The following is a 16,533-nucleotide window of genomic DNA, read 5'->3' as shown; positions in this document are numbered from 1 at the left end:
TTTTAATTTTAGATATTATTTAAAAGTAAATTCTCATAATACAAGGTTAGATAAAAAGTTAAAATATAAATAAAATAAAATTACATAATAAAATATCAGTACAAAGAAGTTTTATCTTTCTAAAGAAAGTAAATTTAAATAAATTACTAAGTTATAAAAAAATTAAGTTTTTTAAAAACAAATTTAATTTTACAGATCTAAATAACATATACATGCATATATATATATATATATATATATATATATATATATATATATATATATATATATATATATAATCGAATTTTAAATAACTTTAAAATAGTTAATACTTTTTTGTTGATAAATTAAGTAATAATAGTTATCAAATTAAATACCATGATATTCAAATGTAAATAGATATTCATTAAAAATATTCATTTAACATCTATTATTAGTTTAACCTTCATATATTTGCGGTGGAAAAGTTTCTTGTGATACCTGTCTGACAAAAAAAAAATGATGTAGTTGAACTTATGAAAAATTGTATTGAATAGTCTACCTCAAATAATTGATATTAAATAATAATTTTGACATAATAGAAAGTGAGGAGTTGTCATATTCCTCGACATAACGGCAAATATTTATTTATTTTCATTAGTTTCGAGTGAAAGGAAAAAAAAAAATCATCACTAACAAGTGTCACAAAGCCAGCAAAGCTTTCCTGGTTGTTTAAGCTTTACCCCTTTTTTGTTTATGTTTATGATTCCTCGGGTTTTAAAAATAATAATTTAATTATATTTCATATGCTTAATTCCATTAATTAATTTAGTGTATATGTAAACTCTTGCCAAGTGCCTCAAAGAAACGTCATGGTTTTCCGTAATCGTGGCATTCGTAGACATAACATGTGACAAAGTCAATAATGAAGGTTTGCACTTCCTCCAAAATGGAAGTGTTTTAAAATTTTAATTAAGGGTAAGATTAGCTGATATCGTTTCTTGTTACTAATGAGAGCATTTGACTTAACACTTGTTATATCAGTGAGATGCGTTTTCAAATCAACATTTCTATGATGATACAAGTTTTTAACATTGAAATTGGTATGTTCAAATTATTTTAATCTATCAATTGTGAATAATTATTAAATACTGTGATTTTTTTTTTTGATTATATGCCAATTTTTGTGACCATTATTAACTAATTTATTTCCGAGTCAAAATGTCATGAATACAAATATAGAATTTCATTCGCACATACAAAACTATAATTATAATATAAATAAATATTATCATTAATTAGTAAATTCTGAACTAATTTTCAAACGAATTCTCTTCTCTTTTTTCTTTTCTTTTCTTTTCTTTTTCTTATTTTCTCTATTTGTCAATATTTTCTTTTATATTACTCGTCTGTTGAAATCTATAATGTAAGAAAAGGAAAAAAAATCGTAATAGAAGGAAAATCATGATATAAAAGTAGAGAAATGAATTCTAAAGCATGATCTACAAAACTCTAGAATGTAGTGTCAGTGTATCTCGGGTTCTGATACTACTACCTTTTAAGTTAGTGGCTATAATAATTCCTCCCCTAAAGTAAAAAATAAGACGTTATATATATATAAAGAGTTAAAGAAGCCATGTAGATGGATGGAATCAGATTTCACTTGGAGAAGAAAAGGGACAAATAGTACTTGTGATATAATTTCTTTATTTACTAAAAAAAAGTTTGACATAATAATTACATATGTTTAATAGAAATTAAAATGATATTTTTATAAATTATTTTTAAATATTTTTAAGGTCACAAACTAAAAGCATATATAACGCTTTCGATTCTTTGTTTTGTTTTTGTTTGTTTGACAACAGGTGTAGGCCCAAAAACTTAATTTTGGGTTTACTGTAATTTACCTAGTGGGTTCTTCTCTCATGCACCTCCACAGTTTCTTTTTGAACTCCCAAGTATTTAAATAATTATTTTACCCTTTTTTAAAAGTGATTCTCAGAAATTTGTACAAAGAAATTAAAGCATGTTTTTTTTCAAAAATACAAAGATTACAAATGTTGATTTTAATTTAAATAATAAAAAATAATTGAGTTTTTAGAAATTAAAATGACAATAAATAATTAAAATTTCCATCAGTTCACGTAAAATTTCTTTCATTTGGGAATATATTTAAATGAACCTTTACACAACTTTTCACTGCAACACAATATTATGCCTTTATTACTTACCATCGCTTTCTTTACATATATATATATATATATATATATATATATATATATATATATATATATAACAAGTGAGAGAAGATATAACAAATCAAAGTGTAACTTACACATTTTTTTTAAAGAAAAATCATAATAAATATTAGAAAAAGGAAACAAATACAACAAACTATAAGTTAATACTTTAAATAACTTCAAATAGTGGGTATTAAAAAGGAATAAACCAATAAAAATATAAGGTTAAATAGTCTCTAATTTTACATAAAAAATTAAAATTTATTATTATTTCAAACGTTTACACATTTCAAATTTTAAAAATAAATAGATATAATTTTTTTAATCTAGGTTTAAATACCTTTTTGGTCCTCATTTTCGTAGTGTTTGTTGCGGATGGTCCTCATTTTGACATAATGTTTAAAATGATCATCATTTTTTATCGAATGTTTAAAATGATCCTCATTTTCACAATTCTGTAACGCCGTTTAAATCATTAACGGAGCATTGTACAAGTGACACAGTTTGTATTAGGGTGTGTTACGTGTACCATACATATGACTAATTAACGTTAATTTCTCAATTTAGGGGAAATTTTGCAATTAAGGCAATTTTTTTCATCTTCGTCTTTCTTAAGTTCGGATTTGCAGAGAAAGCAGCTAATACTTATCATTTCATCATTGGATTGCAGAGGTATACAATAAGGTATCTGTAAGCATCAATATTGAACTCTTTAATTGTTAACATCACTTTTTCCCAAACTACTGGGTGTGTGCTACTAGCGGCCTTCCACATGAGTATCTTTAATTTTTTTCTAAAATTTGCATACAGATGCCTCATGCAAAATATTAGCTGCAAGTGCAATCCAATAATGAAATAACAAGTATTAACTGCTTCCTCGAGCTCAAGAAAGACAATATTAAGTTTCAAGAATGGTCGGGACAGCTCAGTTGGTAGAGCAGAGGATTGAAAATCCTCGTGTCACCAGTTCAAATCTGGTTCCTGACACAAGATTCATTTGTATGAGTATCTATCCCCCATATTTATTTTGGAGATAGATACTTTTCCTTTGATCAAAATTGTGTTCTTCTAAATTCTGATACATAACATATTTCTTTGATCTATTTAGGTATCTGTAGATATACTTTTCCTAGATGATTAAAGAATATATGCAATTTTTTATTAGGTAATGAATAGATGATTAAAGAATATATATATTTATATAGATATATAGATAATGAATTCTTTATCTATTTTTTTCCTTTTTTTGAAGATGAAAAAATTTTCCTAATTGCAAAATTTATCCTAAATTAAAAAATTAACGTTAATTAGTCATATGTACATTACACTTAACACAACCTAATACAAATCGTGCCACCTGTACAATGCTCCGTTAATGATTTAAACGGCGTTACAGAAAAGGACAAAATAAAACATGAATTGCGAAGATGAGGATCATTTTAAACATTCCGTAAAAATGATGACCATTTGCAACATTATATCAAAATGAGGACCATCCGCAACCAACACTACGAAAATGAGGATCGAAAAGGTATTAAATTTTATTAGATTAACCCTCATAAAAAAGTTAATACAATTGGATTAAAAGAATTCTACTATTCACTTTTAAAATTCAAAAACAAAAATATATAATAATTTGAAACAAAGATAAATTCAATTTCGTATATAAATTAGTTATGTTTAATCTTTTATAATTTAAATAACAAGTTGATATTTCAATAAAAATCTAGAAGTTTTATTTCTATCATAGACGAAAAAAACAAAGTTAATGAAAATAGTGAAAATTAAAATACATATCAAAGATATTTATTTTTTAGAAAAATTTGAATAAAAGTATGGAGTAAACAATTGATAATCTTTTACTTTGATTTAAAAATAGTTATATACTATAATTTATATTACTAAGCATTTATTTATTACAAATAATATGATAAAACTAAAATTTAAGAATACATATTAATTGTAACTTATAGTTATCTACAAAAACTTATTATACCATGCTGAATTAATAGTTGAGTTCCAGATTTGAATAGCTTGAAAATTTTCTCCTTTGGCGAGGGAAAATCTATAGAGAATTTGATATTCCAAAATCGAATTTAAAGGTTAAAAATATCAAGGAGAAGAAAGGCAGAGAGGGAGACACATGACATGAAACCTGAAAAGGATAAAACAAAAATCAATATTCTTGTTTTGTGTCTGTCTGAAAACCAAAGGTGATGCTGTGTGCACCACCATTCCAAGATGCCATTTATTCTTCATCCTTCTAAATTTCTTTGCTTTCCCAACTGCACAACAATACCAGTTAAGGACACCACCCTTTTGGCCAACACCTTCATCAAGAAACCAAACACCAGTCCCAGTAAGCACCAAAAGTTTCGTTCTTTTGCTAAGATTACTCTTTCCACTCCCCGTGCATCCATAGTTTCTAAGAAAGATTCAATTTTGGGTTATACCCACTTCACACTTTGCTCCAGGAGTGATGGGTTTGGTGGATATTCCACCGATGTGTCTCAAGAGGCTATCGATGATGAAACCACCGCTCAAGAACTTGAGAAGCTTGAGCTGCTAAACAAGCCTTCTCCTGTGCTTGTTACAGAAGAGCCCTCGCCTGAAGTTGAAGTGGAACAGCAAGAAAAACCCTCGGAAGAGGAGGCTTTGGCACCTTTCTTGAAGTTTTTCAAAGGTAAAAATTCCGGGGAGGATGATGAGGAAGAGAGTGAGGGGTTGGAGGCTGAGAAGAAAGAGGGAGATAAGAAGGTTAATGTTGAGTACTATGACCCAAAACCTGGAGATTTTGTGGTGGGTGTTGTTGTTTCAGGTAATGAAAACAAGCTTGATATCAATGTAGGGGCAGACTTGCTAGGTACAATGTTGACTAAGGAAGTGCTTCCCTTATACGATAAGGAAATGGAGAACCTGTTGTGTGATGTGAACAGGGATGCCGAGGATTTCATGGTTCAGGGGAAGATAGGAATTGTGAAGAATGAGGAGGCAATAAGTGGAGTATCAGTGCCTGGAAGGCCTGTTGTAGAAATTGGAACCATTTTGTTTGCTGAGGTTTTAGGCAGGACAATTAGTGGCCGACCATTACTTTCCACCAGAAGATTCTTTCGCAGGATTGCCTGGCATCGAGTGAGGCAGGTTTTTCTCTATCTTTTCTTCTTTTTTTCTCACACCAGTATGGTAGATATTCCAACTTCTATGCAGAATTTTTTATGTGAGGCATTGAGACATTCTTGCATTTGCTTGGTGTATCTGTAATGGATGCATATTAGACACATTTGGATACATTACTTTTGCATATTTGTGAAATGTGCAAACCTTTTATTTTGTTTGTTTTGAAAATCTGAGGTTGCTGGATACTCCGCTATATGGCTAGCGAGAGGGAGGTTGAATATGTATCGATAATGGATCCTTCAATTTTTCTGATTTTTCATTTTCCTCTCACTATTTGGCATGAGATGTGCAAATTAGAGCTTGGTGATATGTATCAAAACTTGTCTTTTTTTATCAACAATTAGAACTTGGTCACTGGACAGAGCACAAGTTGCAGGCACATGACGAGCAAAACAAGGAAATTTTCCTTTTCTTCTATGAATGATATTCAAGGAGGAAATAAGATTGATACTGCTGCTTGTTGGCGCTGGGCAGTGATTTATGATACCATAATTTATAATTTTTATTCTATTTTTAGTAATGCTGGTGAAACATGCTTAGTTTGCATTTTTGGAACTGCAATAAAATATTTAGTATGTTTTGTGATTTTTATGCATATCCATATAAGTGTGTTGCACATATGATATCTTAAAAACAGGATACACAAATCTGATATTTGCCTTATCCATGCTTCCTTTTGGGTTTGTCAGTTCTTATGGCTACTTAATTGTAAAAATATAATATTCAAGAAATGACATTTGTCCTCCATTTAATAGTGATAACAAATTGGTCCTTCTGTGATAATCGATGCCAATTTTGTCTTTTAAGGGTCAATTTTATGTGATTTTAATGACTACTTTAATGAAACAAATATGAGATTGAAGGATCACTTTTGCATTGTGTATTGGCATGACCACTTTTGATATTAATGTGTTATAAATTGAGGACGAGTATGATACTGTGTATGTTTGACAGGCCAAAATAGACATTTAGGGTGTGCTAGATTGTGTGTTTTTTTTTAAGTTTCTAAAACTACCTCCCTCAGTCCTTATGAAAAGGAACAGAGGTGGTATTTTACCAAACAACTTTCAAAATCTAAATTTTGCAGAGTAGGAGTGAAAAGACGGGACAATGCAGGAAAAAAATGAGTAATAGGAAATTGATAGTAGAAAACCAAAACAACTTAGGAATGTTTTATTTTTTTATTTTAAAACAGAAGAACAAATATTGTTTTTTGAAACAATTTTGAAAAACTATTTATCAAACAAGTTTACTGTTCCTAAGAGCAGAAAATAATCGGAAACAAACAGGTTGTTACTCTTTATCATTTTGTATCAACATGTTAAGCAAATATTACATCATATTTATCCTGAAACTGTAGTGAGAAGGAAAACATAGTTTAATATTATACTATAATCTATGCCCTTGATCTCACGAATGTTGTCCTATCATTGTTCCAATCTTGTCTCATGTAAAGTCAAATAACATCTTTCTGATGCTGGTGAGATTTAAATTTACAATTTTTTTAATGTTCTGGGCAGATAAAACAGCTCAATGATCCTATAGAGGTTAGAATCACGGAGTGGAATACCGGGGGCCTGCTAACAAGGATTGAGGTATGTGCCCTTGACTTGAAATTTACGTTCATGTAGCACTCATGTAAATGCTTATCTCTTGTTGGATTTGCATGTGCAGGGTTTGCGAGCTTTCGTACCCAAAGCTGAGCTTGTAAAAAAAGCAACTAGCTTTACAGAATTGAAAGAAAATGTAAGTTGCAGCCTTGGAACTTTCGACCAAGCCATGGAAAAAAAAAAAAAAAACATTTTTTCTTATTGGGATAGCTTCTGCTGATATTCTTATTTTATTGTCTATTATTTGGTAGATCTGTTGATAACAATATGTATAGCTTCACAAATGTTACCATTGCATTAAGTTTAATTCCTATGTAGCTGTTGTTTGAGTGTAAATTTATGCTTTAAGTGAAACTAGTTTCTTTTTTAAGGTGTTATACATTACAATTTCAAGCGTTGGCAAATTAGCTGAAAAGATTCTGTATTTCTTTATAAAAAATTTCTTTGTTGTATTTGTAGTTTCCTTTTACAATGCTTCTTACCACCACTTGATTACAATGACGTAGGTGGGGCGCCGCATGTATGTACAAATTACTCAGATAGATGAAACTAAAAACAATTTAATACTTAGTGAAAAGGAAGCTTGGGTTAGTATTCAACTCTTACTATTTCCGATTCTTCCTTGTTCTTTTGCTTTATTTTTTCAAGAGATATTTTTAGGCCTTCCTTTGGCTTTTTGGTCTTCTGAAATTTCTAGTGCACTATATGTTTCAGGAAAAACTGAATCTTCGTGAGGGAACACTTCTAGATGGGACTGTGAAAAAGATCTTACCGTATGGAGCCCAAATTAAGCTAGGAAAAAGTAACAGAAGGTTAGTCACTGATTGGACTTGAATTGCTTTGGCCATTTTTGTTTATCTTGTTTGATAAATCACAACTTGAATCAAAGGGATTCCGCTAGGTATTATTCTTTTTCCAAGGGTAACCCCATCCTAGAGAATCATTGGATGATTCCAATGTGAAAAAGGAAAACTTGATTCAACTTCGTTTCCTATACATGGCTACAAGTGTTTTCATAACTGAAAATCCATGATTTGCCTTAGATAATAACATGCTTTTATAGTCTTTGACATGATCAATAGGTGAATAATAGCTCTGATCAAGATGATATTATTCTGGAACAGACATAGATTCAGGGTACTAATGAGTCACTTTCTGACTAGATTCCTGAGAGATCTTTAATATAAAAAGTGAATATTAGAGAACTTAGTGTGCCCCATTTTACGGATCTATTGAAATTCGTGTAAAAGGGTAGTTCATCTCCTATTCAATGTGTCTGCCTAAAGTAACCAATGTTTAACCTTTGGGACTTGTTGCTTCCATTTGTCTTAAAGATTCATCACAACCTAGCCTAAAAAAGTAGAAATTCATGCTTCAGAGCTCACCTATAAGAAAAAGATGCAAAATAAAAATCTTGAACCCCTATAGGAAAAAAGATATTTTGACTGATAATAGCACAATTGTTTAAGTACTTTGCATAAGAAGAAAAGTTGAAGCTCCACTATAGAAGCATTTAAAATTTTGAGCAGCACTATAGTTAGCAGTTTTAGGGCTTTTATGGTCTACTTCATAAAAAATGTTTTCCCTTAAATTTCAAAACAACATAATAGATGTAAATATTTCCTCAATTGTCTGCATTGCTTTTGTCTAGACCATTTTAATCATTGTATTGTTTTAAACCCAAAGTAGAAACCGCATAAATCTAAATTTAATTGGTATTGGTGCAACTTGTACTGAATTTGGATTCTCTTTCTAAATGAAGTGAACAAAAATAAGGCTTTCATCAATCGTGACATAATCTTCTTTGTTATTTTCCTATCTTTCTTAGTTTTATATAATTCCCATTCTCATCTGTTATATCACTGATCTCTTTCATCTGCCCCTATGGTTTGGCTGTGAGGGTGAGCAGGATTGGATTTTTCAATATCCAGTTTAGATTCATTGTAGATCCAATAAAATGGATTGCATCTATAATCCAAATCTAGTTAAAATGGATTTGGATTAAAATTCAGATCCATTTTAACTAAATCAAATAGATTTGGATTTTTTTTTTCAATCCAATTTAAATTGGATTAAAATTAGATCGAATCCACTTTGTCAATGAGATTACATTTAGTGAGATCGGTCTAACATACCTAACTATTAAGTCCATTAGATATGGTTGGACTGACTCTATTAGACTCTTAAGCTTAGCCCGACTTGGTCAACTCTTTGGTTTAGGTCGACTTGGCTCGACCTTAGATCTTAGTCGACTTGGCTTGACTTTCAGTTAGAGTCAACACAGGCCAACCTTCGGTTGGGGCTAACTCGGGTCAACCTTTGATCGGGACCAACGCCGGCCTACCTTCTATCGGGACCGACTAGGACTGACCTTCCTTGGAGATTGAGGCCGACCTTTGACTGGGATAAATCCATTTAAATGGACTTAAAACAATATGGATTTGGATTATTATAGATTGGATCTTAAAATTTAGATCTTTTGTCCACTCTTATTTGGCTGCATCGTTGTTAGTTAAGAGGCTTGTTAGGCATTTTTATCGTCTTGAAGATGTTTATATCAACTTCATGACTTTTATTCTTATAGTTGGATTAAGCCAGCTTACAACATGACATTTTAAAATTAAATGGTCCTATTTGACACCTTTCAGTGGATTGCTGCATGTTTCAAATATCTCAAGAGCTGAAATTACTTCTGTCAGTGACGTACTATCTGTTGATGAGAATGTCAAAGTTCTTGTTATGAGGTCAATGTTTCCTGATAAAATTTCTTTAAGGTAATGGATCACTGACTTTAATTTTCTTCTGGGATTGTTGAGTACATTCAGTTTTTTCCTGTTTTTGCAATAGCTGACTTTAACTCCTACTTTTTTTGCTATGCAGCATTGCTGAACTTGAAAGTGAACCTGGCCTCTTTCTATCAAATAAAGAGGTATATATTTATTATTTTCTTAATAAGACCCTGTTTCTATAAACTTCTCAATAAGTTCTTATAAGAAGGAAATAAGATGCTAGCACATAAGCACCTTAATATTTATAAAAGTTATCTCATTTACGTTCCTTGAAAAGTTTAATTCATTTTTTATCTCTTATTTTCTTTTTCTATTAGTGATTATTGAGAAGTGTATCCAAACAAAGTCAAAGTTCTCTTTGATTTTAGTTGGACTGATTTTGATAGACGTGTAATATCTTTTTGTCATGAAAAGAGAGTTTATCTGGAGGCTGATATGATGGCAAAGAAATACAAGGAAAAGCTACCACCTTCTGTCGAAACTCAAAGATTAGAACCCATACCTACCAGTACCCTACCTTTTGAAAATGAAGCTCTTTATGCAAACTGGAAGTGGTTTAAGTTTGAAAAATAATGATGAAACAAGTTGACACAAAATCATGATATTAGTCACTGACAGAAACTCAATTCAGAGAACTTGGCGTTGCATGGGGGCGTGCCTCTCTGGAAGAAAACATCAAAAGACTTAAGTGGTTTTTCGTTTTGATGCAGTCATTGTTCTCCTGATGAGTACCATAAAGATTACAAGCCACTATGAGATCAAAAGGACAGCATAATTAACTTTTATTCTTTTTTCTGTAACCAAGAAAGATTCTTCTTCCTTTCCTTTCATCTTAATTTTTCTCCCGTGGGGCATCATTTTATAGATAGATTTATGTAGTTTTATGTAAATTCTGGATAAATTTTGAATTTAATTTTGATTAACACTTGTGAAGATCAAAATCAGGTCCAATTTGCCTTAATTTTTTACGAGTTTTTCACTTGTACTTGAAATTCTGCTCTTCTGACACTTTTTGGGACATAATTTATTTTTTAAATAAACCAAGCATTCCCAGGTAATTGGAGGTTGCTTTTTTGGAATACCGAGAGGTTAATTGTATAAAAATTAGACAACAATATTTTGACTATTAATCTATAACTATAAATAAATGGGATTTCCTCTTTTCTTTTCACATTTTATAATTTCAACTTTATTCTTTACAATTTAATTATTTATTAAATTTTTAAAAATTAACGGTTATTTTTATAAGTTTTTATAAAATTTTATTTATTTATTTCTTATTTTTTCTTCTATTTATTAATAGTTATTATTTTTATATTTTTATAACATGAGGTGTCATTTTCTAAATGATTTTAAAATATTAAAAATAAGAATAAAGATAAATAAAAAATCATTTATAAGATGATATTTAAAATTATAAAGGATTGTCAAAATTTAGTAGTTAAAAAAATATTCCTTAAAAATTACGTTTCTTATCCGAGAAAACTGTCAAAACAAAAGCAGTAGCTGACAAAGGATTACATATATTTTGCTTAAACTATTACAAGTGAAATATAAAATAGCGTGAAAAGGGAACTAGGAACGAATTTAGTTGAAAGAAGTTAGAACTAGTTCTAGTCTTGAAACAATAAAAAAAATACTTGCCTTCCTCGAGATTATATAGAATAATATTTGTCTTCTCTAATTTTAAAACAGATACTTTGATGTTGTTAGTAAAATGATATTTAAATTTTCTGTAAATTTTAATTAGGCGTTGATCTTCCCAAATAATATTAATATTCTTTATGTTTTTAATAAAGTGTTAATCCTCTTTTTTATTTTATTTATAAGATATTTTTGTAATTTTTATTAAATTTTAATGAATATAAATTTTTTCAAGTAATATAAAAGTAGGTATTATTTTATGAAAAAAAAATGAATAAAACTTGTTAAAAACATATAGAAAGAGAATCTTTATTCAAAAGCTAAAATAATATAAATTTCATTTTACTAAAACTTAACAGGGATAAATATCTATTTTTAAAATGAGAGAAGGGATTTACTATAACTGCATTTTTAAGTTCACTTCCCTACAAAAATCAAAACTACAACCGCATAAACATTATCGTGTGCTTGAGATAATTACTGGGTACATACATCACATTATCCTGCACCAGTTATACTAGATAGCTTTTGATATGGTCTAAATGCATTTTTAAAAGGCAACACCCAAACATGCTATTAATGCTCTCAGGCTTGGAAGCTACTTTTATTTATATATTCAGAGATTAGTGTGCTTTCTAGAAATAGTTTGTTACATTGCCCATTTCTTTTTCTTTTTTTTCCTTCGATGTCCGAGTATCGGGGCGTGCTTTCTAAAAATAGTTTGTAAACTTCCTTCATTATATTATTCTCACAGTGATCCAAATACGCCAATACCGATAGTCTGCCTATTTTAACTTCCTCTCAGAAGCACTATGATAAAAGTGCTACCTCTAATGAAAAGCCTACAAAGAAAACTAGGTAGAGCAGGAACAATCCAAAAAATCTTAGTTTTTAGTCGTGAAAAAGAAATGTGAAACTCAATCAATTTGTACCAAAACCTTTGTTTATAATTTTGACTATTGCTTGACTGCACCCTCCCCAACCAACATGACTCCTTACTCGCAACAAATACACATGTAGAATGAAAATAACAATAATAATAGACTCCCAAGACCCCGAAAGCTCAACCATTCAGGCCTCAAAATTCAAACCCAACCCTAACTTTGCCAGCTGACAAAAAACTCACGAGGACACAAACAGCTCAGTTCAGTGACACAATCTGGCAACTATTAAGTTTGAGAATATTCCAAGATATGGGCGGCAAAAACAACAACCACCTAACCTTATCAGATTGCCAAGTATAGAACATGAATAAGAAATACTCAAGCTGAGGATGCAGGCTCTTCAGCTTTCTTATCTTCAACTGCCTTGCTTTCCTCTCCAGCTTCCTTCTTGGTTTTGTCATCAGACTTCTCTTCACCTTCTTTCTTCTCCGCCTTCTCTTCAACACTTAATTTCTCAATAAGACCAGCTGCTGCGGAGGATTCCTTCTCATCCTCTGCCTTCTGGGATTCAGCAACTTCTTGGAATGTTTCCATGAAGCTTTTGCAATCTAAAGGAGACAAGGAAAGAGAATATTGTTAAAATATATCAATAACTACAATTATGGAAAGCACACCAATGATATTAGTGGGGAGAAAAAGACGTTCAAAAGTATGCAAAAATATCCTAGGCCAAAAAGAGTATAGGAAAGAACATTAGCGATTGTCTAAAATATATTACATTAAAAGTATCCCTCAGCCAAAATGAGCACAGGAGAGAACATTAGTGATTGTCTAAAATATATTATATATATTATATATTATTACATGCCACTGTGACCTTAAAGTCTTTAGAAGATTTTCAAAACCGTAGATCATGTAACACGGAATCCAAGTAACGGTACATTAAAAGATTGAAAAGAAATGCATACGAGAGTTGTTAAATGCATGTAAGTATAAGTTTATAATCATGGCATATCATGGATGACAAACCCCCCAAAAATTCAAGAAAACTAGTTCTTAGAGGTATCACGCACTATTGGGATTTTCAAAACCAAAGAAACTAGGCAAGTTGAAATAATTGTTATGTACCTAAGCTATCAAATACACACACAACCGCCAATGTCTAGTGCCATACTAAATTCCTTAAAATTGATGGCTAAGAAATACAATATGACAAATAATTTCATAAACTTAAAATGGAATTGCCAAAGACATCAAATTAATTTTCTGTGACCCATAAATATATCAACTTAGGTCAGATATTCGCCATGTAAAAACCAAAAAAGATACATAGGGTAAGTACTTCCAGTAGGATGTAGGAACCATATCATATAATATTTTAGTACTTGAAGCCATTCAAAAAACATTGTTAATATGCAACTGTTAAGGCCAGAAAATATATTATTATGTATCTAAGCTATCAAATACACACAACCCCCAAGGTCTAGTGCCATACTAAATTCCTTAAAACTGATGGCTAAGAAATACAATATGAAAAATAATTTCATAAACTTAAAATGAAATTGCCAAAGACATCAAATTAATTTTGTGACCCATAAATATATCAACTTAGGTCAGATATTCGCCATGTAAAAACCAAAAAAGATACATAGGGTAAGTACTTCCAGTGGGATGTAGGAACCATATAATATAATATTTTAGTACTTGAAGCCATTCAAGAAACAATATTAATATGCAATGTTTAGGCCAGAAAATGTACCCAAATCATTTTTGCTCACTGAACCACATCTTTATTGAAACTGGGAATATGATCACATAGATTTCACTAAAACATCAATTCAAGACATTCAAGACAATACACAACATGGACATTTTATCAAAAAAGCCTCAGACAAACTATGATGGCGAGGAGATACCAAAAAAACAGATGATGTAAATATTAGTGACACAGATTCTACGAGGTATTGCAGGCACACACAAATTCGCACTACCAATGGATAGAAAAGGTACCCTCACTAAATTTCATAGCTCACAAAACCCTGAACTGATTTGAAGATTTCATATAAACTTTACATTGGGGTTTTAATAAGGATGCATCAAATAGAACTATGCGACCGCGTTCAAGAGCCAGTGGAAGCAGAACATTGGGAACATAATGAACATAGACAAGATCTACTGACTAAAAATAGCGAAGGCAGATACTTTCACAGATTTGTTTTTTCACCACCACAACTATCATCAAATAGAAATTGGCAAATGGATGAACAGAAGCACAGTGATACCAGATAACTCAAAGCATGTAGATGCAGACTTACAAATCATCTGATCACAAAATTCGTCTAAATCAAGAAAACAACAAGAAAATATATTTAATCAAATCTGGCCTAGAAAGTAGAACATTGGGAACATAATGAACATAGACAAGATCTACTGACTAAAAATAGTGGAGGCAGATACTTTCACAGATTTGTTTTTCCACCACCACAACTATCATCAAATAGAAATTGGCAAATCGATTAACAGAAGAACAGTGATAACAGATAACTCAAAGCATGTAGATGCAGACTTCCAAATCATCTAATCACAAAATTCGTCTAAATCAAGATAACAGAAAGAAAATATATGTAATCAAATCTGGCCTACAAATCGCACAACTTACTTTCAATAGAAGGAAATCGGATGCAGAAAAGTTCATCCTTAAGTTCACCGTCAGCATAATCCCTAGCATGCCAAACACAAGATTTCTCGTTCCCGGCGTGCTCTTGCACAGACATCGTAGGCAAAACTGCAACAATCGAGAACAAAGAAAACCAAAATTAAGCCTCAAAAAGGAAATTCGGAAAAGAAAAGAAAAAGATACATAAGATAAGAGGTAAAAAGAACACGCACTGAGATGATTGGCACAGATCTTGAGAGTCTTGGACTGCCTCATGAGAAGCCTAACCCTGCCAGTAGCCTTGTGCTTCAGGAACTTCACGGTTCCTGCGCCTCTCTCCTTCCACTGGTTCCCATCTTTGTCAAAACGGTACAATTTCGATTTGCTGTGATCAGAGATAAACACGTACAAACCGCACCGATCAGTGTACAAACCGCCAAATCGAAAAGCCAATATAGAAAAAAATGAGAGAAGGAAATAACGTACAGATCTAGAATTGGATCTTCGTCCTCCTCACCGGTGGTGACAGCAACCTCCTCCAGTTTGACTATAGGAGCGATGTTAGCTCCGGTGTCCTCGTCATCGCCAGCGGCGGGGGCCTCTTCCTCCTCTCGGTGCTCTGGATCGGCGCTCGACATCTTTGGAGAATGAGATAATGTGTGTGGTGCTGCCGCTAGGGTTTGGAAAGTGAGAAAGGGTTTGAGTGTAGACTGCTCTGTGTGCGCAAGTGAATGTGAATGAAGTGAGGGTGTGAGGGTTATTTTAAACCTTTTAGAAAAAAGTAATAATGTGAGAGTCCTGGTCTCTGTTCTCATTTATTTATAATTTATAATAAAAAAAAAAATCTTGATACGATTAAAAAGAATAATTAATTGTGTTAAATTTATTAGTCTGTTGATATTTCTTATAAAAAAATATTATAATAATTAACGTACATATATATATAAGTATTTTTTAAATATAAATGTCAGTAAATTATAATAATATAATATTATTAAGTTAATATATAAAATAAATTAATATTTATTAAAAATAAAATAAAAAAAATAATTATCAGTAAATAGAAAAAATAAATAATTTTATAAAAAATAGATAAAAATAATTGTTAATTTTAAAAAAATTAATAAATTTTTTATTATAAATGATATAATTAGTATTATAAAATATAGATAAAAAAATCGTTTTTAATAAAATAAAAAAACAAATATTCATTTATTTTAAAAGTAATTAAAATCTACTTATATTTAATAAAATTGTTTTTTTTAATTGGGAAGCAAATAGCCATTTTTGTTTCAACGTGTGACTTATTTGCTGTTAGTTCTGATTCTAAAATTAGTATTATGGTATGTTCATTTTAGTACTATTCTATTATAAAATATTTGATTGTTCGCTTTATTTGCAACAATTTTGTAATTATTGTTGTTCTTTTAGATATTTTTGACATTGTTTAAATTCGTTTCTGATTATTTCTTTATAAAAAATATTATTTCTTTAAAATTTTCATCCATTTGTCGTAAAAATTTAACGTAATAGAAAAATTAAAAACTATAAAAACTAACCAAAAACAAAAGATTG

General features: G+C 30.6%; 2 protein-coding genes across 2 annotated transcripts; one reads left to right on the top strand and one right to left on the bottom strand.

The window, feature by feature from the left end:
• The first annotated feature begins 4,333 nt into the window (after nucleotides 1-4,333).
• On the top strand, nucleotides 4,334-10,715 carry PDE338 (Nucleic acid-binding proteins superfamily). Its single transcript, XM_028082231.2, has 8 exons — nucleotides 4,334-5,339; nucleotides 6,896-6,970; nucleotides 7,050-7,121; nucleotides 7,492-7,572; nucleotides 7,700-7,797; nucleotides 9,634-9,759; nucleotides 9,866-9,914; nucleotides 10,189-10,715. The coding sequence occupies exons 1-8, from the start codon at nucleotides 4,440-4,442 to the stop codon at nucleotides 10,345-10,347; spliced, it is 1,560 nt and encodes a 519-aa protein (XP_027938032.2). The 5' UTR covers nucleotides 4,334-4,439; the 3' UTR covers nucleotides 10,348-10,715.
• Nucleotides 10,716-12,343: 1,628 nt separating this feature from the next.
• LOC114192090 (Pleckstrin homology (PH) domain superfamily protein) lies at nucleotides 12,344-15,737 on the bottom strand. Its single transcript, XM_028081668.2, has 4 exons — nucleotides 15,445-15,737; nucleotides 15,192-15,343; nucleotides 14,962-15,087; nucleotides 12,344-12,910 (listed from the first exon to the last, which is right to left on the bottom strand). Exons 1-4 carry the CDS (start codon nucleotides 15,594-15,596, stop codon nucleotides 12,681-12,683), a joined length of 660 nt encoding a protein of 219 aa, XP_027937469.2. The 5' UTR covers nucleotides 15,597-15,737; the 3' UTR covers nucleotides 12,344-12,680.
• Between the last annotated feature and the right edge of the window lie 796 nt (nucleotides 15,738-16,533).

Source organism: Vigna unguiculata, chromosome 7 (assembly GCF_037176805.1).
Source record: "Vigna unguiculata cultivar grain cowpea cultivar isolate G323 ecotype 2 chromosome 7, ASM3717680v1, whole genome shotgun sequence".
Lineage (NCBI taxonomy): Eukaryota > Viridiplantae > Streptophyta > Magnoliopsida > Fabales > Fabaceae > Vigna > Vigna unguiculata.
The sequence above is the reverse complement of the archived record's forward strand: the minus strand, read 5'-3'. Positions and strand labels throughout refer to the sequence as shown.

Bases quoted from the DNA above. Each gene is read 5' to 3' on its own strand.
- PDE338 (XM_028082231.2), top strand. From the start codon at position 4,440: ATGCCATTTATTCTTCATCCTTCTAAATTTCTTTGCTTTCCCAACTGC. The intron at 9,760-9,865 runs GTAATGGATCAC...TTTGCTATGCAG, and splicing joins CCTGATAAAATTTCTTTAAG to CATTGCTGAACTTGAAAGTG. The intron at 9,915-10,188 runs GTATATATTTAT...TGTCATGAAAAG, and splicing joins TCTTTCTATCAAATAAAGAG to AGAGTTTATCTGGAGGCTGA.
- LOC114192090 (XM_028081668.2), bottom strand. From the start codon at position 15,596: ATGTCGAGCGCCGATCCAGAGCACCGAGAGGAGGAAGAGGCCCCCGCC. The intron at 15,088-15,191 runs GTGCGTGTTCTT...CGATTGTTGCAG, and splicing joins GATCTGTGCCAATCATCTCA to TTTTGCCTACGATGTCTGTG. The intron at 12,911-14,961 runs GTAAGTTGTGCG...TGTCTCCTTTAG, and splicing joins CCGATTTCCTTCTATTGAAA to ATTGCAAAAGCTTCATGGAA.